The following is a 24,502-nucleotide window of genomic DNA, read 5'->3' as shown; positions in this document are numbered from 1 at the left end:
AACCCCAGGTGGTCCAAATTTCCGGAGCCCTCCACTACGGCGTCTTTCATAATCATATGGTGGGTTTGGGACGTTAAACCCCACATATCAATCAATCAATCAATCAATCAATCAATCAATCAATCAATCAATCAATCAATCAATCAATCAAATGATTAATCAATTAATCAAATAATCAAGCGGTCACTTCTTAATATGCGTACTATTGTCGTGTGAAACTCGATGCAGACGAGTCTTTCCGTGCACTCTTTTACGCGTGCTGTCGTGGACCTCTGTACGAAGCGTCTTCGTTGACTTTCTAATTCCCGGCGTTCGCAGACGTGCATCCGGCAGATGGCTCTGCCGTCGTGCACCCGCAGCGGGTCAGCGCGGGCGGCCGCTTCCTGAGCCACGCGGTTCACCATGCCGCCAACGTGCAGCACGCCTCCGGCCGCCGCCGGCGCAGATCCCCGGAGCTGGGAGGCCCCAGCCTCCACGTGCGGTTACCGCTGCCAGGCGCCGAGCCGCCGCTGCTGCTTCGCCTCGAGCCCAACGGACGCCTGCTGGCGCCAGGCTTTGTTCTGGAACGCCGGATCGGCTTCGGATTGTCTCCGAGCTACGGCGTGCGCAACCTGACCCGGATATCCAATCCGGGTTGCTTCTACACGGGTTCCCTGCGTGGTGGGAACGGAAGCCTGGCGCTGTCTACCTGCAATGGCCTGGTGGGTCTTTCGCCGTCTCGGCTGTCTCTCTTTCATGCGCGCCGCGCGCCCCTGCAGCGCACGGTGATTGTACGCGTAGGCTGCAAGAACGTCTCCTTTTTCGTCTGCTTTGACTGCGCCTGGGAACAGCTCTTCATGGCACATGCTTTCGTCCCTGCGAAGCTGAATTCGCTGTAGATAGGCTGTGGATGTGGTCGGGGTACTGACCGTAGGGGAATCCAAGTATTCGCCGTGATCGATGTCACTCGGGACTTGGTTCAGACACGGTCCGACAGCAAACTCGTGTCCTGTATTGCATAAGTACCTTTTACGTTCGCCGAAGGTACACTAAATGCTATTAAATGCTATTGACGTAAAATTAGCGTGAGTCTGTCTGAAATTATTCTGATTTAAAGCAATACAATTCGAGTACACTTTCGACGCCTAACTGGTGTCGTATATCGTGCGAGTGTCTGCAGGGGCTTGTCAAATCTATCCTGTAGCGTTTGGCAGGCCCGTTTCTGGCAAATGTTGTCCATCCATCATCAAATACGTCGTCGGGGCTGGCGTCTTTCTTTTCCATGCAATTTTGACAATAAAAAGTATGGCTCAGCAAGCAGCCGCGAAGGCTGAATGCCTGCCTGACTCTACGCATACTCTGCGTTATCGCAATGACTGCTTACGTTCTACTTGTTTATACAGAGAACAGCGCAACAACCGGCAATGGATAGGAAGAAACAAGCATGAGCGTTGAACTTACAACTGAAGTTTATTTCCGAAACGAAGCAGAATATAAAGAAAAAAAAACACGTCAACAAAACATTGCAAGTCAATACTTGCAAAAACCCAAAATGGGGAATCAGCCCACGTCACTTTCGACGGTCATGCGCGCAGGACAAATAGTGAATTTCTTTTTCCGTCTAGGCAATGGACTTAATGCTCACGCAGTTATTGCCAAGTCTCCCAATTTCTGCGGCCTCAATTATTTCTCGCGTTAATTGAGAACCTCCTCGCCCCACCAATCGTCACCTTTAGAAGAGGGATTTGCACTCATGAGTGTCACGCGTGCTGCTATACAGGGCTATAGATACCCGCTAATTATTTAGCGAACGTTATTACTGTGATCGCGCAACCGGTCGTCCACTCATCGGCCGGTTTGACCGACGCGCTGCTTTCAGCATGTCAGGGGGATGCTGTAGACCACACTTTCTAGCGACACCTGACAGCGCTTTAAATGACGGTGGCGTCGCTGCGACCATGATGTACGCTGGTCTGATGGCGGCAACCCGGAGCGTCGATTCCCACACCACGTCCCGGCCTAATCGTTCTTGTTCACCGCGCACACATTGGATTCGCTCGCAGGATTTCAAGCTGGACGGTCGTGCCCTCGCGATCTCCGACGCCAGCGTAGCTCCCGCCGACTGGTTCGCCCTCCGCGGTCTCCTGACGTCGTGCAGCTCTCGCATTGTGGTGCCACGTCCTTGGACTGCTTCCACCGGATCCCCACTTTCCTGTCTCCTTCTATTTTCCGTCGCTTGCCTCTCTATTTCTTCATCTATTTCCTTCTATTCTTTTTATCCCTCCTTATCCCCACCCCTATAAGGCACTGCGCCGTGTCGCCTATAGGCAGACAGAAATTAGGTGCCTTCTTCCTTTTCCTTACGAACCACATTGTCCGGTTGTGAACGCTTCCGGGTGTAGGCGCGCGCCAGAGTAAGTGAACGAGGGGGGGGGGGGGGGCGGTATCGTAAGATCCTGGGGCGATATCTAATCGGGAACAAGAGTGCTGCCGACCTTGAGTGCGCCGGTATCTATACGAAAGCACACCGGCACGGCACTGTCGTTCGAGGCACGAGATCCCCTTCAAACGCAGGCAGATAAAAGAAAAGGACAAAAAAAAAAACTCGCTTGTGCACGAGATTCTCAACACAGGTTGTTGAGGCAAGTTGGTGCACAATGAGCGTGGAACAAAGAACCTCGAAAGGACACAAAGCTAAAAGAATCGCACACAGTGCTGTGTGCGTATGTTTCTTTTAGCTTCCTCTACAGTCTGGGCGCGCTCTTCCACGCATGAGATTCTGGTCACGTGTCGCAGTGTGAATTAACAACGCCGCGATTGTTTAGCCGAGCTACGTGGTCCACTCGTTCGGAGGCCGCGGAAAACGGAGGTTGCCTAAGCAACAATTGCAACACTCGTGGTGGTCCTGGGGGATACATGCAGAGAGCGTCCACCTCACACGCGGAAGCCATAATAGTTTCACAAAACTTAAAATTTGGTGAGGTGGTGCATAGTTGACAAAGAATTTTGAACGCAAAAAACAAACATTCGCAAGAGCGAGACGACAGGACGGCACTGTTCGCTGACCAGAGAGCGCTGCGTTGCTAGCACTAGTAAGGTCCCTAGATATAGGGACCTTAGGCACTAGCCCATCCTAAGTTCGCTGACATTCACCGTTTCATCATCATCATCATCATCATCATCATCAATCATCATCATCATCATCAGCCTGACTACGTCCACTGCAGGACAAAGGCCTCTCCCGTGTTCCGCCAGTTAACTCGGTCCTGTGCTTGCTGCTGCCAATTTATACCCGCAAACTTCTTTATCTCATCTGCCCACGTAACCTTCTGTCTCCCCCTAACCCGCTTGCCTTCTCTGGGAATACAGTCAGTTACCCTTAATGACCAGCGGTTATCCTGTCTACGCGCTACATGCCCGGCCCATGTCCATTTCCTCTTCTTGATTTCAGCTATGATATCCTTAACTCCCCCCCCCCCCCCCCCCGTTTGTTCTCTAATCCACTCTGCTCTCTTCTTGTCTCTTAAGGTTACCCCTACCATTTTTCTTTCCATTGCTCGTTGCGTCGTCCTCAACTTAAGCTGAACCCTCTTTGTAAGTCTCCAGGTTTCTGCTCCGTATCTAAGTACCGGCAAGATACAGCTGTTATATACCTTCCTCTAGAGGGATAGTGGCAATCTACCTGTCATAATTTGAGAGTGCTTGCCAAATGTGCTCCACCCCATTCTTATTCTTCTAGTTACTTCAATCTCGTGGTTTGGCTCCGCGGTTATTACCTGCCCTAAGTAGACATAGTCTTTTACAACTTCAAGTGCACTATTACCTATCTCGAAGCGCTGCTCTTTTCTGAGGTTGTTGTACATTACTTTCGTTTTCTGCAGACTAATTTTAAGACCCACCTTTCTGCTCTCCTTGTCTAACTCCGTAATCATGAGTTGCAATTCGTCCCCTGAGTTACTCAGCAATGCAATGTCAACGGCAAAGCGCAGGTTACTAAGGTACTCTCCATTAACTCTTATCCCTAACTGTTCCCATTCTAGGCTTCTGAAAACCTCCTGTAAGCACGCGGTAAATAGCATTGGGGAGATTGTGTCCCCCTGCTTTACACCCTTCTTGATTGGTATTCTGTTGCTTTCTTTATGAAGCACTATGGTAGCAGTTGATCCCCTGTAGATTTCTTCCAGAATGTTTATATATACTTCATCGACGCCCTGATTCCGCAGTGTCTGCATGACGGCTGATATTTCTACTGAATCAAACGCCTTCTGGTAATCTATGAAGGCTGTGTATAGTGGTTGGTTATATCCTGAGCATTTCTCTATTACCTGATTGATAGTATGAATATGGTCGATTGTTGACTAGCCTGTTCGAAATCCTGCTTGTTCCTTTGGAACAAGCAGGATCACCGTTTGGGGCACTCCTAATTTGCCCTCACGCGGGCAGGGAGACGCAGGCATCGCGTTCCATTTCGACTGACCCCAACCTATTATTGCGTTTTCACTCCTCTAGACATTGCGTTCTGGCGCCGCAGTCACCCTGGAAAACTCGACTGCACGGTTTAACTATATCCTTTTTTGCACTACCTGGCGTGACGCTCGGTTACTGGCGGAGTTTTAACTGCGGAGCTGCTTGAGCCAATTGTCACTTCTAGAAAAGCCTGGTGGAGATAAGTGTTTTCACGCTTGAGATTAGGCGCTGAGATGTGCGAAAAAAAAAAAACATATCCACGAAGTGAATGATGATGAGTGGGCAAAGCAATCAGATCGTTCGGTGTTACCGCAAATCACCCGTGACATTGAACACTTAAACACATGAACGAGTGTCAAACTTTGTTCAGTTACATACAATGTTTATTGGCCATAACTTGTATGTGGTGTGGAGTTGTGAATTTAGTTTTGAATTCATTATTACTGCTGTGTGGTATCGTATCTAGCCTGAAGTTGGCAAAGACGAGGTCTGGGCACGTTCCCCTGGTGGTTGTTGGTCGTTTCCAGCCATACGAAATGCATCTACAGCATATCGAGACGTCATATACAGCACAAGGCAGTTGTCCGTGATCATCATTGTCATGAGTGTAATAGTGGGTACCTTGCATGTGCTGTGCCGTGATGGCTGAAAGAGAATGTGTAGTCTGGAACGCGCTTGTTCTTCATCGTCACCAGCATCATCGACATTATCAGCGGTGGCTACGGTGCACAACAACGCCAACGACGACGGACAAACATCGACCTTAGGGAGCTTCGGCCCTAAAACTATCACAAACCGCCTGTTCCTTCGAATTCACAGCTGCGTCCAGCGCGTGCAATCCAATTACTCGGCCGGTGCGTGCTCTCCTCTTCCTCATCTGTTTCGCTCCCCAAACACGGGTGCCCGGCACTCGATCTTCCGCAGCACCGATTTGTCCGGCGTGGGATGCAATAACTCGGGTGACAGATAACAAGTACTGAGATAGAGGAAACAAGAGAGAGAGAAAGATATGGAAATGTGGAAATGGAGGGCAAGAAAGGTTTTCAAGAAATAGATAGAAGGAAACAAACTCAAAAGAAAGAAAAGGAAGAGAGAGCAATACAAGAGAGAAAGAGGGAGGAAAAAACAGAAAGAGAAAAAAAAAGCGATAGAATGAAGTAGAAAGAGAGAGAAATACAGACTACGTTGCATGCATGCGTGATAACTAACTTGAATGTAGTAAAATATTTCGTCTTCATTTTACAAACGCATGCGCCTAGGCGCTTTCTGAATCACGTTCAGTTGCTGTACACCAGTGACGTGCTTTGCGTATCGAACACGTCATGTTAGCACGACAGTCTAACTGTGAGGTGCACACCGCGCACTTCACCTTTGGGTAGTGGCCGTTCCTTTGGCTTTAGGGAAGAATACGAAAGAAATAAATGGAAACAAGATAGGTGGTGCAATAGCGACCCGAAATCGAGTATCCACTGCGTGAAGAGAGCGAAGAAGCGGTAACCGTTGTGTTCGAAGCCAAGCAGAATTGAATCTAGAAAAGACCACACTGCTTTAGATTTCCGGGATGCGAAGAGCAATCGGTGCGTCGTTGTTCGTGACAGCGCGACTCCCGACTCGTGTCACCGACAGAGAAGTGCGCTTGAGGTTATAGCAGAAAAATATCTACATACAACCCTTTCGCTCCGTTTTCTTTAGGTGTATCGCACGTCGCGCCAGTGACAATGAAACACCACTGTCAGCTTCGGATTCCTATCCCAGAAACGCGTCGGGCATGACCCGTTAAAAAATAATAAAAAAGACGAGGTTGCATTCCTATGAACAAGCACAATATTGCGGGATAGAGAAAGGTGGCAGGCGTTGTTAGTCTGCGGTATGTGACCCCATATCCCGCCTCATTGTTACCGCATTGCTTCGAAATCTTGGAAATGAGATGATGGACAATGCACGTCGATGTCTCTTCATATCCATTCGATGGCTATGGTGAACATAGTTAATACAGGTTGTCGCTACGCGACACAAAGTGGGATCTATTGCAGGGGAAGTTTGATATGTCCGGTGGGTGAACGTGTTGACGTTTACTTTTCCCAATCGTGTCGGTGCATGAATCCCTGTGGAGTACGCTCACCGGTCCTCAGTAATAGCTTTTATGAATTCGCGCGTGACGCTCGTACCAGTATAGCGGAAGCCGTCAAGTCTCTGTATGTACAATATATATATATATATATATATATATATATATATATATATATATATATATATATATATATATATATATATATATATATATATATATATATATATATATATATATATATATATATATATATATATATATATATATATATATATGACATCCTGCCACTGGAGCTCATAAGTTTGGTGCAGAGCATTCAGGTGTTCTCATCTGTATGGGCGCACGATGGGCCCACACATGTGTTCATATAATTTAGAGCGTTTAAAGAAAAACTTACAGAATGAACGAATACGCTCTTTGAAAGACCGCTGTACGTTTAATTTAATGTCATTCAACTAAGTTTCCGACATCGATATACGGTGCCGTTTGTTTCCTGTGAATCGCATTTGTTCGATGGCTTCTATCGAGAGCGTTCGCGAAAGTGATTGCTATTTGGCGAACTAAAGACGCTACAAAACGTTGCCCCCCTTCCGCCTTCTCTCAAGTTCATTCACGGAGTGCCCCCTGGTGCGCTTAAATAACGCTGTACAAAGTTCTTCCGCTCGCGCGTGCTTCAATCAGAGCCGTTCTGCGTGGGTCCCTCGGTCTGTTGGGCGCCGCCGGGGAGGAGGGCTGCAGTGTGTGCCAGTGCGCGCTGACAGAAGCAGCCAGGTTCGGTGCGGGATGGTGCATGCACGCCTGAGAGCCCGATTCGTTGAACGTTTCCCAGCGCCGCCCTCGGGGCGAATTCCTGCTGCACTAACGCGCGTGAGCACACACGCTCATTTGGATCTGCTCGTCATTATAGAACGGGTGACGTTCGCCTGCCCTTTTCCAAAAGCGAACTGTACCGGTGCAACCTTTGATTGTTTCTGCCGAACATTAGTTTGAGATCACCTCCTCCCCATAGCCTCTTCCTCGCTTTCGCTCTCTCTTCTCTGCATCGTTGGGCAGATCCGCTTACACGAAACGATTCTTTCTTTCTTTCTTTCTTTCTTTCTTTCTTTCTTTCTTTCTTTCTTTCTTTCTTTCTTTCTTTCTTTCTTTCTTTCTATTCATCAATTGTCGTTTTATACCTACTTTTTAGCCTTTAGATAAACAAAGTATACCAGCCAGGTCCTTTATGCTTCCTCGTATTTTTACCTAATATAATGCCTAATTATCGATGAAAAGTACGCTTATTTTTACAAAACTTTCTGATTTGCTGACAGGCGCGTCGAATCTCGTTCTCTGTTTCGTCAAGCTAAAAAAAAATGATAGCTTGAAACACTGACGAACGCACTTTCGAATATCTCCAATTAAGGTTACGGAATTACTTGAGTGGAAGAAAAAGTAGGGCGTTCGTGAAATTGTGTGTGCGTGTTTAATTTTCTTTCATTCTCTATTAAATAGGAGGAGGCGCAAATTTGGTGACTCTAGATAATAACCATTACGAAAGTTGTTATGTTTACTTCATTTTTTCTTGATTCAGTAGTCTTCGCCTTGAGATGCAGTTTAAATTTTGCTAGGGCGGATTTTGAGCTCTGTGCCCGAGCGCCGGCTAGCAGCGCATCGGCTGCTTTTGCCCATATTGGTTATGAAGACAATTGTGCATTATTTTTAATGGTTTCCGTACAAAGCATTGGCTCATCAATCTTGATAATGTCGGCTTTAATGATGCGCTTCGCTCTTCTAACCATCGAACGGCCGCCTCCATCAAATCTGGTTTAAAGTGCCGAATAATTCAGCTCGAAGTTCTGACCGATCTAAAAAGGAAAGTTCCGAAGCCTTCACTTCTCCCATAGTTCAGCTATAAACTAGTTCTCGTCCGAAAAATGAGGCGAGTGATTGACTGTGTTTACGCATAATCAGGGAATCGATCAATGCCAGTCACGTGATTAAAGGATGAGTTCCTTCTTTTTTTGTTTTGTTCCTTCGACGTGGCGTGATTAAATTAGTTTGAGTTGTGCCGATACTGCTCGTTCACATCGCTCACTGTGACTATCAAAATTGAAATAATATATTTTTCTGTTATGAACTAACTATCGCATTATAAGTGTATCTACATACAGTTCAGCAAAGATCCTTAAAACGGTCGCAACAAGTGGGGACAAATCGATGCAGGCGCATTACTATTTTTATTTTATATCGCAGTAGAATTCATCGTACGGGGAGTAGCTGGCAGTCCCACTGGCAGAGCGACGTTTCCTTTTCTTTTCGTAAGGCGCCAATCTTTCACGAGCTGGTGATTCTCTATCGAGTAATCTGTCGTCGTCTCATTTTATGACGTTCCCCATATTGCCAGATGTTTTGTCGCGTCTGTCTTCACGCTTCAGTAATCTTGGCGTCCAATTTGGTTGTGTACACTGCAAGTTGTAGGGTGCCTTTTACGAAGCATTTTAAAGCGATGATGTTTCGTGGCAGCATTCTCGGCGCTTGCAAATAAACCTCATTTCTCTCGCTCTCTCTCGTGGCGTGAGCACCGAGTTGTACCCTTAATTTTCTTTCAGGCAATAGTTAAGTTTAGTTTAGGATGCTGTAGGTAGCCAGCGGATCTAGCCTTGCATAATTTGCAGGCAATGGCCCCGCCCGGTTTCCGCTTTGCTAATTGTATCTGTCTCTATAATTAATCAAAATCGATTGAGGTTATTAAAAGATTGCGAGACGCTGGGATTGTTGGGAAACCTTGCGGAGCAGATCTTAACGAGGGAGTAGCGACGGGGGAAAAACAGAGCTGCGTCATTTAATTACAAACACGCTTTGTATCGTCAAATGATCGCGTAAGATGATTTTTGGCCACATTTTTGTTTTTATTCAAATGATTGCGAACATTTATTTTAGCTTCTATTATACTTTCTTCAGCAAGTTTCGAGCCTCCATTTCGTCCTGTTCTTTAATATCCGTGTCTACCGCTAAAATCGTAGTTGACTCGCAACATTTGGCTAGTTGCCGCCTGACAAGCGGGCTTTGCCGCACTTAGTGTCTACTTGCGACAAAGCCAGCGCTGTCGCGATGTGACGACGTGAACCGGAGATTGCGACTGGCCGACGGTGCCCCCTTAGACACCAGTAGATCCTTGCCGCGTACTAACTGCAACATCGGGATGATGGGTGGAGCGCGCAGCATCCAAGAAGTGAACCAGACGAAAGCTGCCCGAACAAGAACGTTTCATTCGATGCGGCTATCGTTTTTTATAGTCACCGTGAAATGATATCGAGTACAATCGGGTGCGACTCAGTGCAAGCATAGATAAACACTATCTCTAACTGTAGGCGGTTATGCGCGTGCGCGTACAGCGCAATCTACTTTCCAGCAGTCCTTTTGATTGATTTGTAGGGTTTAACGTCTCAAAACCACTATATGATTATGAGAGACGCCGTAGTGGAGGGCTCCGGAAATTTTGACCACCTGGGGTTCTTTAACGTGCGCCCAAATCTGAGCACACGGGCCTACAACATTTCCGCCTCTATCGGAAATGCAGCCGCCGCAGCCGGGAATCGAACCCGCGACCTGCGGGTCAGCAGCCGAGTACCTTAGCCACTAGACCACCGCGGCGGGGCTTTCCAGCAGTCCTTCCTTCTTGTGGTGCACACCGCTGTACTGGTTTCCTAGCTCGCGTCGAACGCCGCTACGCAGGTGCACCAGACTCTTCGGTGTCAGGGGCTTCATTAGGCTTGACTTCAGTTTCAGGGAATGACCCGGTCACTGCTCCGCTTGTCGCAGCAGTGGAGCTATCCCTCAGATTAACCTGGTCCGTGTCGCGCTCAAGTAGCCCGGCTGATGTCTCGATGGTCATCATAATCTGACGCTGTTGAATTGTTTGATAGTGCCAGGCAGCCACTCTTCTCCCTCTCCAATGTTTCGGGCCCAAACTGCGTCGGCTGGACCAAATTTTCATGGCAGCACTGACAAAACGATGCACGCAGACTTGTGAAACGCTCGTTCGCTTGCCAGGACTTGTTCGCAAGCTGTGCTTTATTCTATTAAGGCGAAATCCTTAGATGCCCAATCGAACGGACAGTCGGCGTCAGTGGCGTCAATATGAGTGACGCAAAAAGAATATCATCACGTGATGGCTATTTCCATTTTACGTCACAGATCGCAATAATGGAAACAAAAGGTGGAAAATTACCGTCCAATTTCCCTCACCTGTGTATGCTGCAAGCTTTTAGAGCATATTATATCCAAAGCTATGTACACGTATCTTGAGAGCACAAAAACATTTTCTCCTAATCAGCATGGTTTTCGGCAGAATTTATCCACTGTAACCCAATTAATAGAAACAGTCGATGATTTCACGCGTGCCTTAAATAATAGTGTTCAGATTGACGCAATATGTCTCGACTTCTCCAAAGCCTTTGACAAGGTTCCTCACAGGGAGTTAATCAATAAATTAGCACACCTAGGCATAAATTATAACATAATACAGTGGATAAGTGCGTACCCGACAGGCAGAACACAATATGTAGAAATAAACGGCTTCAAATCTGAGTTATTAAGCGTTACCTCAGGGGTACCGCAAGGTTCAGTTTTAGGACCGATATTTTTCTTAACTTACATAAATGACATTTCATGCGGCATAGATAGAAGTACTACAGTGCGACTTTTTGCAGACGACTGTCTAATTTATAAAGAAATACACAGTGAAGCTGACCAAAAAACGTTTAATGATATTCTTGATGCTGTCAGTAGTTGGTGCATTGAATCTAAAATGGAAATAAATCAAACTATAACAGTTGCTTTGCGCGTCACAAACAAAAGTAAGCGTGTCTTTTATTCCAATTACACTCTATGTTCTACCCGCCTGTCTACCGTCAATGAAATAAAATATTTAGGTGTAACAATAGCCAGTAATCTAAATTGGAGGACCCATTTGGAAAACATTTGTGCGGTGGCGGAGAGAAAACTATGGTACTTGCGAAGAAAATTAAGACTTGCTACGACTCCCGTTAAGCTAGCAGCATATCTTACGTATTTTCGGCCAACATTGGAATATGCCAGCATTGTGTGGGATCCCTCGAAAATCGGCCTCATTAATATGCTAGAAAGAGTACGAAGGCGAGCTGCCAGGTTTATTCTTTCAAAGTACTCCTCGACTGAGTCAGTAACAGAAATGCCACGCTCTCTTCAACTGCCCACTTTAGCTGAACGACGGCAATTGGCAAGGATGAAGTTCTTGTTTTTATTGTCAAAAAATAAATTGAACATAAACACAACAAAATACTTAACGCCACGCCGCGGAAGAAACCTGAGAAATGTAAATGATTACACATACGAAGTGCCACAACAGCGTGTCAATGTATATGCGAATTCATTTTTTCCAAAAACAATTCGTCAGTGGAATGCTTTGCCATTACCACTGGTTCATTGTGATTCATTAGAAGAATTTGAGGAAGGGCTCAAAAATATTTTTCAGTAAGCATGGTCTACTATGTTAATTTATTACAATTTATTTGTATGCTTACTACGACTGCACTGTTTTTCCTTCAGCCTCAAAGCCGGTGTTTCCTATGTATGTCAAGTAACGATTCCAAGTTCAAGTGTTGCTGTTTGAATTGCTGTATGATTTGAATGTATTGATGTTTGACATTTTTAGTAGGTCTCACCCCTGTAACAGCCGAAAGGCTAACAGTATTTGGAAAATAAATAAATAAATAAATAAATAATTCCTGACGTCGTAGTTACGTCACTAAGACGTTAGATGATGCCGTTATCGTCACACGATGTCGTCCTTTGGTCAAACGTTGGCCCACCACAGTGACAGTGCAAAAAAGCCCGTTAGCGCAGAAAGGAAAAATGGGGAGGGGGGAAGTCATTACTCGACTGGAAAAAAGATGACGAAGCAGATAACTCTCGCCCTCGAGTCAATTCTTTAAAACAAATTTTGAGTTGTCTGCGGAAGAACCCTTGTGAGCGTGCTGTTTTTTTTTTTTTGGGGGGGGGGGGGGGGAGAGGCTCTGTAAATAAAAATTGCTCGTCAATTTATAGGTGACCTGTTTATCCTCCTCCCCCAATTTTATGTACAGCAAGCCAAACAACTTCCCACTTCTTTCTGAACTGTCTTTGAACTTCCCTTTTCCTTGTTTCTACCTCCGTCTCCTGACTGTGCTTTTCCCCATTGGCAGACCGGCTTTGTGCGTACCGAGCGCGAAGACTACCTCGTGGAGCCATTGGAGCCACCGCAGGGACACGACCCTCAGCCTCATCTCGTTTACAAGCGCTCCGTCAGCTCGGGAAATGTCGGCGCTTTTCCTGACGAGTGGATGTCACGTGCTCAGGACGGACAGCAGTCCTCGTCGTTCTGCGCCACCAACGGTGAGTGGCCCAGAGGAGCGTGGAGACAGACGCGAAAGCTTAGTTGAGTAGGTCGTTTGCGATGCGTCAAGGTAAAATGGGCACTGGTAAGGAATGGTCTTACGTATGAAATACCTGTATGAAAGTAATTGTACCAAATAGCAAGTATACACCGTTCAACTTAAAACCTGTCACTTTAAGTGATTATACTGACGCGTTACGTTTACTCAAACTTCTGCCATCCGCTACAGCATCACGCTTGAAACCTGTACTTCTTGTACTAAGCGGCATCGGAAATTTAATTTTAAATTAGCTGGTGTTAGTTCGACACATGTAGGTGAACACTGTCAGGATTAATGTAGCAGTCAAGAACTTTCCTGGAAAGTTGGTAGTTTGTCGCACAAATCACATTGATCCCTTTTTTTTATATTGGGCCATGTTTGCCTCCTCTTTCTAACATGACCATCGCTGCAACATCAACAGAAGCAGCTGTTTCATCAGCGTACTGCCAAACAGTTGCAGGAGAACTCAATTACAGCCGGTGATCACATCTCTGCGTGTATGCCCGCGCTTTTTCTTCATATAAAACGCCTCACTAGGCTTGTATTGTGATCAGACTGCCGTGTAAACCTACGGTTATCCCCTCAAACTGACGCGTTCTTTACTCGTCATAAGAAATTGCGTTATCTTTTTTTTCCCCTCGAACCTCGCGCACGCGTAAGTTGTCCTTTAGCTTTGGCTCTGTACTGATTCGGACAATCGAGCTCAGAGTAACGAGTGCCCCATTTTTTTCTTCTTCTGTCTCCTCTTCTTCCTCCTCAAGGGCTGGTATGTACTGTCCCGGTGCCCAAGCATGCTTTTGTGCATCCGCTGCTCGGGGAAAGAGAACGGCAGCCCGAGCTCTTCTGCATGCGGTCCCGTGGTCGTGTCGCGCAGGAGCTGCGTTGCCCGCCCACAGCCACGGAGGGTTCCGCGCTGGGCCTCGGGAGCACCGGCCGCGTCGACGTAGTCGTCGCTCGGTGAGCCTGGAGCGTAACGTGGAGACCCTGCTGGTGGCCGACCGCACCATGGTGGAGTACTACTCCAACGAAGACCTACAGACCTACCTGCTCACCGTGCTCAACATGGTGAGTGAAAGCCGAGGGTCGGTCGTTCGAGTCAGTCGGAGGCACGAGTGCGCCTGTGAAACGCCGCGGTAACTACATCTTGACGTGCCGCGGTGCGTCGCTGGTAATGTGCGCGCCCGTCGGCGTGCGTCTTCGCCCCGACGCTCATGGTACACGTACGACACCGGTGAGTCTTGCAGAACTTCGTCGATCCGCGATTTTGTGACGGGCTCGATTACAGGCGTGCGCAAGGCTCTCTATTGAGGGGGGGGGGGCGATGTTGGTGAAGCTTTACCACAGCCCCCCCCCCCCCCCCCCGCTATGCTTTTTCTGTACCACCTCCCACTGAAGCACATACGATCAGAATGCAGTTCGAATACGAAGTGTTGGGAGTAGCGCCCCCCCCTCCCCCTTCCTCCTTGTGCGCACGCTCAATGATACGGTGTCAACAATATTTACGATCATTTCTGACCAACTTTGTCTAATGTCCTTCGCTGGCTGGGATGAAAGGATAGTGTAGACCGCAAGTTAGGCGCAGACACAAAGTCAACATTAGAAGATAATTTAAATGGCTAGACGCATAAAGTAGCAGTTTATTATATAATTTAAAGTGACATCATGTTAGTTACGCTATGACTCGCGATTCCGATAACTGGCGAGGTTGTGGGATGGTGGCAGTATGGCCTATTCGGCAAGACTAGAGAGAGGGAATAAATTGAGAGAAAGGCAGGGAGGTCAACCAGAACGGTAGCATCCAGTTTGGTATACCCTGCACTAAGGGAAGGGGGCAGAAAGATGAGAAGGAAAGTGAAAAAACGGGTATACACGTGAAAGAAGAGGAAAAAAAAAGAGCGGGGGTGCTATAGTCTATTCAATAGGCCACTGCCACGCAAAAAGCCTTGACTAATTTTCTGTGTGGCGATAGGGTCTGTGTTCGGTAATACTAGTCAAGCAGCCACAGTCAAGAAAGTTAGGAAGATGCTCACAAATAAAGTTTCACTTTAAAAGCTTGCGCAAAGACGAGACTCGCTAGATTTTCGCGATAATCGACTTGTGATCTTGTCTCTCGCGCGCCGACAGGCGAGAAAAACGGTATATGATTGGACGAGGACAAGCTTAGGAAGTTCGGCAACCGCTAAACTCCTCTTGCGTTGCAAGTAGGCGAAAGCCCTGCCGCACTCATTAGCTGCAGTGACCAGTAAGTGAAATAAATACAATTAGCGTTTTCGCCCAAAAACTGCATTGCTCGAAACGGTTTTGTGAGAGATGCCATACATTAAAGGACTCCGCTTTCCTTTCACCCGCTGTTACAGTGATACTCCAGGACACATAAATACTGATGCTGTACCTATTCGAAAAGCGAGACCCTCAATTAGTATACGTTCCCCGAAGGCAACACGCTACTTTTGAAAACTATTACGCAGTCCGTCATGAATCGTGCTGTATTTCCAGTTCTCTGCACGCTCGCAAGCTATTCCGCAGAGAAAAGTTAATGGACTTCTTGTCTAGACGTGGCAGGCCGTACTTCTTATGAGGAAGATACAATCCGAAGCAGATATCTTTTACACAATCTCGCTTGGCGGAAACATAACGGCCGTTTGCTTTCCCGTACCCGAATGGTCGGGCCGAGAAAGGCCGATTATTTTTCACCGTGTAGGTATTTCTTCGCGATCTCTCTCACTCATTTTTCTTCTCTTCCTCCGCCCTTTTTTATTGCCCGAGTATCATTTTCGTGTTTTTTTGTTGTTTTTTTTTTGCTCTAGACCTCTTTCTGCGCCCTTGATGTGCGTCCCCTGCCTGTTCTACCTCGGGGTTCAATCCAACACGAACGGAGGAACCCCTCGATCACAACACCGCGTTATGAGATAGCCGAGACGGCACACCAATCCGACATTCTATACCGATGGCATGTGCTGGAAGGAAACTCACTGAACGCCACAGTGCCTTTCGCAATGACGCGTTTTCTGGGGCGTTCATTTCTCTCGAGGAAAGGGAAGAAGGAATAATGAACGAGTTAAGCCTGCGTCTATTTTTTCTCTTTTTTATTTCTTTGAAAAACGTGAAGGCGATAAACGCTTTACGCGTTGCTTCGTAGTCACGTGCCAATTTTCTCCCTACGGCTCCGATCAAATCTCGGAGGCCCTGGGAAAAGTCGAGAGTTGATCGCTTACCTCCTTGGGAGGCAATTTTTTACATGACCGGATTTATTTCTCGAGGGAGACCGGAGACGGACGCAATAACGCTAAAAGCTGCAGGGAAACTCGCTCGCAGTGTTCACCGAAGCCGTCCCCGTCTTTATCTTGTGCTTCCCTGTCGGAGAAAGACAAAGCAGGAAACCCCAGAAAACCTTCGGCAATCCTTGCGTCCCGGGCGGCTATAAGACCATGGCTGCGGTGTGCATCAGAACCGTGGTATAGTTACGTGCAATGCAGTGAAAGCCCCCAGTTGCCTGCGTTTTCTTGCGCGTATTGCGTTCCTTCTCGCAGGACACCGTGTATCAGATTTTCGTTGCCACTTGCGGCTGTTGGTTGAACATAATTTGACGCTTTTCTGCAACAGCGCTACCGTTACGTTTAGCGAAGAAACTTAATTCCGAGTGTGTAGCTGTTTATTCGTCCGTGATCGCGGTACCAAGAGGCTGGCAAAACGTACGTCTTAGTATGTAGCACAACTAAGCTCTTCTCCAATAGATGCGAAAGCCGGTAACCTTTAAAGGCCAACTCCGGCGATTTTTCGAGGTCAATGGATCTCAATGAAATTCGCTGGGTACGTTCCTTTGCACATTTCCGTCATTTATGCCAAGTTACAGGCTTGATAGATGCGTTGATTGTTTGCAAAGGAATTTTAAAGATTGCCTCGAAAAGCACACCTCGCTTGCCAGAATTGTTGGCAACACTGTCTGTGTGACGTCATGTTTGGCATGTCAACCGAAGTAACGCAGCCGATGGCGTCGCTACTTCGGCTACTACAGCGTCTATTGTGCTGTCCACGAAGCGATGGCGTCGGTCTTTGGCACGGGTATAGCACGTGTATAGCACGGGTATAGCACGGGTATAGCACGGGTATAGCACGGGTATAGCACGGGTATAGCACGGGTATAGCACGGGAAAGCTTTATCCCTTCCTCTCTGGTGTTTGGTGCTTCGATGGTTTGGCTTCCACAGCTTTCATACTACGTGCCCTCGGAACCAGGATGCCGCCTCCGGTTCTTAACAAATAGTACGTCATACGAAGACAGGGCGCCCGGTCAGGTTTTGGTTTTGGTTTCGCACATTTTCGCTTATTAAAATTATTTTCAAATTTCCTGAGCATTTCAGCTATTGAGCTCGTGAGAAGAGTGTCTCATGAACATAAGAACACCATTACCTTGACATGGTCGAAAAATCGCCAGAGTTAGCCTTTAAGCGTCTTCATGACAATAACGACAAGTTCAAATGTGATAAGTACTATAATTTGATCCGAAGAAAACAATGAACAGTGAGAAATAGCTTATTATTCGTGAGAGAAAGTAATTGTAATAGGTCAGAGTTATGCAACTGTGAACCCAGAACTCGAAGCAAACTTAATAAGTGATTCATTACTGTGTCAGGTAGTATTGTGTATACATGTGGAAGCGTAATATGGGGAGATACATAAATTGAGTTTAACGTTATGCAGTAAAAAAAATCTAAATGAGGTATTTAAGCAAATTATGCAAGAAATATTGGCGAAATGGGTAGAAAATATTAATTTGGTTATAACGACATTATTTATAAAGGAGGCGTGTCCCTAAGAGTCTTTGTGAAGATAAATGCTCCGTAAATTTCATACATGTACGGTGCACATTCAGCGACAGTTTCACGTAGCTGAACACAAAGTAGAGCATACATGGCTGAAGTAATCGTTGAGTAATCAAAATAAGATTGAGTACTACGGAGGTGCGCTGTGCGTTCATCACCTGCATGGCTGTTACGTCTCTTAAAATGTTTGGTTAACCTCGTGGCCATCCTCTACATCTCTCTCTCTCTCTCTGAATGTTTTCGAAGTAATGTGGCCCCGTCTCTAACAATAACTCTTGCGTGTTGCTTAATCGAATGGTTGTGCAATGGTTAAACCACTCTCTATAGTATACATATATATAGTATATGCTATACCTTATATTATGTATAATATATTATAGTATAGTATAGTATAGTAATGTATATTATAGTATAGTGTATGGTATAGTATAGTATATGCTATAGTACTTAGTGCAGTATATAGTGTGCAGTATACAGAGGTACATAAAAGACGGAGCAGACGGTGCAGGAGAAGGATGCTTGAAGAGGTGGAAGCTTGACGACAAATTCGTTCAATGATTTTTAATCTCTATGACTAGGGGTGTATCTTGTTGAGCTTAGGTTTCACGAAATCAGATATATATAAAGCAATAGGCGGGTGGCTGTTTTATCTCGCTGTCTAAGCGTGAAAAAAAGTGGCATCACGTTGGCGTCTGTACACGTTCCAGGTACACACGTGTTGCTAAGAATGTATCGTCTTCCGTCAGGTGCGTCGAAAACGATTTGCAGTTTCTGTTCTCTCCCTCTTCCTCCTTATCTCACTCCTTCGCTTAATTACTTGTGTTCTTTTTCGTAGGAAGCAATGGGGAATGATTTCGGTATAGGCTGGCAGGTGCGGTGGCCCAATCGGGAACCACAGCTTCCCTATTATCCTCCCTTAATTGCTTCATGCCAGTATCTATCCCTAATGTCTCTCGCAGACTCGGTACTTCACGTACTGTGAGGCTGAGCTTCCATAGCGAAACGAGATGGCGGACGATGTTACTCAGAGCAGGCCGACTGGCTCGCGCTTGGCAAGAGCGATTAATATACCGAAAAAAGAGAGATACAACGTTATCACGAGGTGATGGATGATGGAGAGGCGAGATGCGCGTAATATCGCAGCGATAGAGCTCGCTCTCGCTGTAACTGTCGAAACCGCTGCGTGCAACTAGATAGCCCGAGTCGCGTGGCCTCTTCTGATAAGCTTTGAGCGAACGGTCTTTTCGAATTGAAGCGCCGGCGCTGTACGGCGACAGTGCCCAGTGCAGGCTCGCCTAATTAACCTCGGCAGAGCCCACATTTGTCCGTGTTGCGGTCCCGCACGCGCTCATCCTCTGCGTCTTGCCGGTAATTGGCCCTATTGTTTTCGCGGTAAGCGAGTTCTTTCCGAGTGGCTTTAGCCTCGCTTCGCTTCTCACCTATAAAGTCAGTGTGTGGCCATCTTAATCTACGAATGACGTGGAGTGGGATGGGGGGACGTACTAAAGGGTCACAAAGTGAAACGCGTTGACGAGTGCCTTTGTTTCGTCTTAATTTGTTCTCTCATCTTTCCACGAATGATACGATGGTTGCGCCATTGATACGTACTGGCAAAGTGCACAAACAAGGAAACAAGGAAAGACCACCTGCTATGGTCTCGGAATGAGACTGGCAGTATTGAAAATAAATAAATAAATTATTGCAACTTCCGCATGCGTCACCACGTTCAAGTAACACCCATTGAAACGTTCTTTTTAGTTGTGTACATGCACACGCCTGTTAGCCACGCTGTTTTTGTAACACCCTACAGTTTTTTTACATGTGCACCCTATTCTAAGGGTGCATGGGAAAGCACCCTTTTTGGAAGGTGCTGAGTTGACACCCTTAGGGTGTCGCCCATAGGACAAGCCCATTTAAACCCTTTTCGGTGTAAAAATGTGTGCCGGGCAAAGTTGCAGTGAAATTACGTACGAGTGTGTAAGAATGCTTTCATGCGGACTCTGGTGAAGTGAATCATGCGTTCTCCGTGATTCGTTGCTCAGCCGCTCGTCGTCATTAGCTAAACCATATCACTAAATTCACACTTCCAACTATACACTTTTTCGTACTGCATATATTTGCCCCAGCCCATGTTCAGCGCAGATGGCACGACATCGACCACATGGGCTGAGCACTTCGGTTATACTGAAGACTGTAACCAGCACGTAGTTGACGCCAGTTGCTAACGATGACCGATGTACGAGCGAGATTGGCGAGCAGTTTTATTTAGTGTTTCCCGCGACGCATTAATAATTGTGTCCCGTTGATAAAATTTGCGCCACGGCTGCGGGTGCGCCCATGGGCTTTAAACCGGCCGCTGTTGGTAATGGACCGTTAAGAATGGCTAGAAATATGACGGGGCACGACTTTCGGGTTTGGCTTATAGAAGATCCGAAACGGCTATAAGTGAGTATAGCCCGGACGATTCGATTTCCCGTCGAAACCTGATGGCCCTAAACGGCCTGGAAAGAGGTGCCTCTATACTGCGGCCATTTCCTCCATGGGACCATTTCAAGCACCTGATGTGGAGGGAAACGCGTTTAGGTTGCGAGCGGCGCCGCATCGAAGCGTTGTGATCACCTAATGGCCGGGCATCGTCTATGGCCGGAGTTGGCTTGCACAAATTCTATCGGTAGACTCTCAGCAGCAGCTCTATCCTGCCTCCTATTTATAAGCTATATGCGATGCTAAATCTGCACAGGGCACGCACAGAATCGCACCCCGTAAAAATCGCTACGAAGCTCTCTCCAGGATACGAGCCCCCGCGAGCAGCTGAGCACGGTTGACTCCCGGTATCTTGCTTGTTCTTCATTTTGAACCAGCTGGTACTTCCAACGTCCCGGATGGATGACCAGCCAGTAAAACACGGCCGCAGTTTGCTGCAGTGAAGCACAAGACTTTCCCGACACTTTCTTTTTATCACAGTCTAAAATTGCCATAAGCAATAAAGGACTAGCATGTATGGCCTAAGGACGTTTGTAAGCAGCATACATAGCGCTAAGTGCCTGCATAATTACAGGAAGTTTGCTTAGTATGTAGGAAGTGTGCTTATATAGTATAGATGTTATGGGCCGATTCATAACGGAGAAGCAGCGTCGTACGGGCATGTGTGAAGATGAGGAAAAGATGAAGTGCAGCTGTGGCTGTACTTCATCATTAGAAGTACAATGTTCTTCGCAGTTGTTTTGACTTTATTTAAATGCAGAGGTAGTTCTCATTTCTTCCTTTCTTTCTTTTTTTCTTTCTTTCTTTCTTTCTTTCTTTCTTTCTTTCTTTCTTTCTTTCTTTCTTTCTTTCTTGCTTTCTTTCTTTCTTTTTTTCTTTCTTTCTTTCTTTCTCCCTCTCTTTCTCTCTCTCTTTCTTTCTTTCTTTCTTTATTTATTTTTATCTATCTATCTGTCCGTCTGTCTGTCTGTCTGTAAGCTAAAGTAGCGTTAAAAGGCCATCGAGAACCATTCATACAGCGTATTTACTTAAACAAATATTGGTATCTATCTACACTGTCTACCCTGTCTGCGTGGTAAATTCTTTAGGTTTTGCCGAAGTTACCGTTATTACGCGTGAAATTCGATTTAGAGTTCAACGTTTGCTCCTTTCCCCAGCTATTCGTTTGGCCTGTGCGGTATTTTTTTGCCCCGACATAGGTGATTTGTAACTTGCCTGATCAATTATCTGTGTGTATTGGAATTATAGCGAAGTACTCTCAAAATGCTCACGAAGCACGAGGAATATCTCAAGCGACTACCATAATTGAATAAACTAGTTCTAAACATTTATTTTTTTGTCGTTCTTGAGGCGCGGTAAGATGTTTTGTTTCAGTGCAGTACATTGTGGTTGGTCTTGGTGTTTTACTTCAGGGGGTGGTTAGGCTGACCACGTAGGGGCCTGAAGCTGCTCCACCCGTTCGTCTCGTTTACTGCACAGAAATCTTCTTCGAATTTCGAACTCGGCATGAGATTACGGTGTTCTCGTCGCGAGCGCGTCGAATTTCGTCTGCTTCGCGTTATTTACTATCACTTATGTTTCGTGCGTGTATAAAAACGTGCAGACATTTCATGCTAGGCGCGGAAGGGAGAGGCAACGTAGTGATTTTCCGTGCATTCAATTTCGGGCGCGCTTGCATCGGCGCGCCGCTTTTTCCCGCCTGCTTTTTGTTCAATACAGACTCTTATTTATATCGCTTTTCGTCTGCGCCACCAAATTGAATTTGCTAGCTATAACCGCGCGCGGCCGATAACAAGCGAGAAGACATCGACGTTTTTTCAATAACTTTCTTCAATTTAATTGCGAGGAGATTGAGAGGGAAAATTTTCGGGAAGGGGGGGGGGGTAATTTAATTTTGAGCTCTATTTTCAATGCTTACGGGACTTCGTCCTTTTCCAGGAATGTTTTAGGTGTGCTTGCTCAGAGTAGGTACGTAGGGCAATGCAGGCTTTGCACGAGCCTTCGTGGAGTAGTTGACTGCTACTGCGCCCAAGTAATTTCTGTAGAATAACGTCCTTCCCATCTAGAAAAGGGTATGTAAAGCGGCATACTCTTTTTGGGATACCCGGGGCTTACCTGGGCTTGGTTATATGTTGGGTGCGTGTAATTCAACGTATACCCAACGTTTCTGTTTTCTCTGCGCTTTGTAAAAAACATAGAGTGGCGTCGGCTCTGCTTTTCAAAGCAATGAAAGCGGATAAACACGTCGGAGAGCGATGTTTATGTGCATGTCACTGTTTGTGTCGAGAGTTTGGATAATGGCAGCTCTTGCGCACGTGTTTTGTGGTAATGGTGATCGCTGTGTTCTTTATAGCATAATGGAAAGTGTCAGCGCATCCAAAAATTTGGGCAGCTTCGCACCGGTGGGGCTTTCCTCAGCATACCAAGGAAGCCTGTAGACTAGGAATAGCCAGTTAAGCCCAGATAAAGGCAAGTTAACATAGAGACGGGCAGTTAAGCCTAGGGAAACCAAGTTGAGACTCCGTATACCTCATATCTCTTTCGTCATTCCTCCATCTCTTTCGCTATGTTCTTCTTTCTTGTTTTTATTTCTTTCTTTCTGTTGTTCTCTTTCTCATAGCTATGCAGTCATGGGACACCAATAAATACTCGCCGTTCTTGGCGAACTTTGATGGCCGATTGGTTATAATGATCGCTTTTAGACCGTGGGTACCCGCGGGTTCAAATCCTTTCTCGCCAAGAAATTTTATTTTGTTTTTAATCGTGTCTTCTTCTTTCCTTCCTCTAACGCGTTGCTAGGTGACGCATAGTGATGTCACTGCCCGGCGATGTTTTTTTTTTTGCGTACACCATGAACGGCCTAACCTCCGGCTAAAAACACTCCGCGGGTAAAAGAAAAATTGCATTCGCAACTTCGTCACTTCAGTAGCAAACTTGTACCCGTGCCACATCTTATGCCTTGTCTTGGCCCGACCTTTTTTTTTCTTTATTAATTAGTTTTTTTCCGTGGTAAACGAGGAACAACCGACAAAGTAGTTTTCTGTTCAAACGCCATCTTTGCATATAAACGAAAATAAACATGTTTTTGTGGTGATAAAATTTTTTTTCTAACGTACGCGCGCCTCGTTTGTCGGCACTTGCCCAAAGAAATGTTTGACAAGAACGGCAGCGTTTCCTCGCTTCAAAGGATTGCGAAATCCTCAAACTGCAACAGGATCTCAAGAGATTCAAGATATTGGCGTCCTTCAGTTGGAGTGTTGCTCTTGAATGCGTACAGTCTCGCGGCAACGTAACCGAGCGTCTCGCTGGAGTGTTTGTGTGTGAAAGAGCTCGATCGCTTCAAACGGAATTTTTCCAAGCTCACGGGGCCTTTGATGCGGCAACCACCGATGCGGCCGCCTTTGATTAAAAGCCCCAGTGTAGAGATTTCTGCTTTTAATGCGAAGTACGCTGTGTACACTCTAAAGAATACCATGCTTACCTATAAGCGTGCGTATCAAGTTTTTTTTACACGTCTGAAGTATGCGTGTTATTTCTCCACGCTTACCGATAACGCCTACCAAGAGTGATGAGCGCCGTACTCTTCACGCATAGCAGGCGTGACATGTGAGCCACTTTTCCCGCGCTTATCATGGCGTGACGGCCGTGCACGCTTACAAACGGCGTCGATTATCCTCGCCGAAAGGAAAGAGACGGGGTGCATGGTGGAGTGACGCCACTCCCTCTCCCGTCTCTCCTTTGCGGTCAGCTTGAAGCACCGGTCGATGCCGGCGTGGGCCACTTATTCGAAGCAAGCTTTGCCCAGTTCTTTCCTCTCCACCTTGTGAACTTGACAAGGGCTGAATGTCCTGCAGAGAAATTGCGCGAGAGGTTCTCGAACAGGACGGAACGTTGAGCCTGTTGCATGCTATTCCGTAGTGAAACCCAATAACGTCGCCACAAGGTACTAACTACAAAAGAAAAATATACCTCAAGTGCTGCCTTCTAAAACAAAACTTGTTAATAAAATCGCAGATATCAATGAGCGAGGAGGCAAGTGACATGTGCGCAACACAATACTGACACACACACACAAAAAAAGCACACGTTTTTTGGAAATAAAGTGCCTTGACGGGCTGTTTTCTTACTTTTCCATTCGATACTTCACCACAACAAAGACACCTCTGAGGAATTCACTGGTTCCGCCTTGAAACGTTTACAAAAGCATGATGATGATTATAATTTTTGTTTCGAACGCAGTTATTG

General features: G+C 46.4%; 1 protein-coding gene across 2 annotated transcripts in view; it reads left to right on the top strand.

Annotated features, from left to right (window-relative positions):
* Positions 1–24,502, top strand: part of LOC119166221 (A disintegrin and metalloproteinase with thrombospondin motifs 7-like) — a 129,457-nt gene that overhangs the window by 30,228 nt on the left and 74,727 nt on the right. The window contains exons 2-4 of one of the 2 annotated variants that reach the window (XM_075891662.1): positions 319–701; positions 12,721–12,910; positions 13,826–14,016. In XM_075891662.1, the coding sequence (XP_075747777.1) occupies positions 319–701; positions 12,721–12,910; positions 13,826–14,016 (764 nt within the window). Of the gene's footprint in view, positions 1–318; positions 702–12,720; positions 12,911–13,712; positions 14,017–24,502 lie in introns of those variants that run through there. The other variant, XM_075891663.1, reaches the window with a different exon arrangement.

Source organism: Rhipicephalus microplus, chromosome 1, assembly GCF_043290135.1.
Source record: "Rhipicephalus microplus isolate Deutch F79 chromosome 1, USDA_Rmic, whole genome shotgun sequence".
NCBI lineage: Eukaryota > Metazoa > Arthropoda > Arachnida > Ixodida > Ixodidae > Rhipicephalus > Rhipicephalus microplus.
Note: the sequence above shows the minus strand (reverse complement) of the source record. Positions and strands in the feature narration are given on the sequence as shown.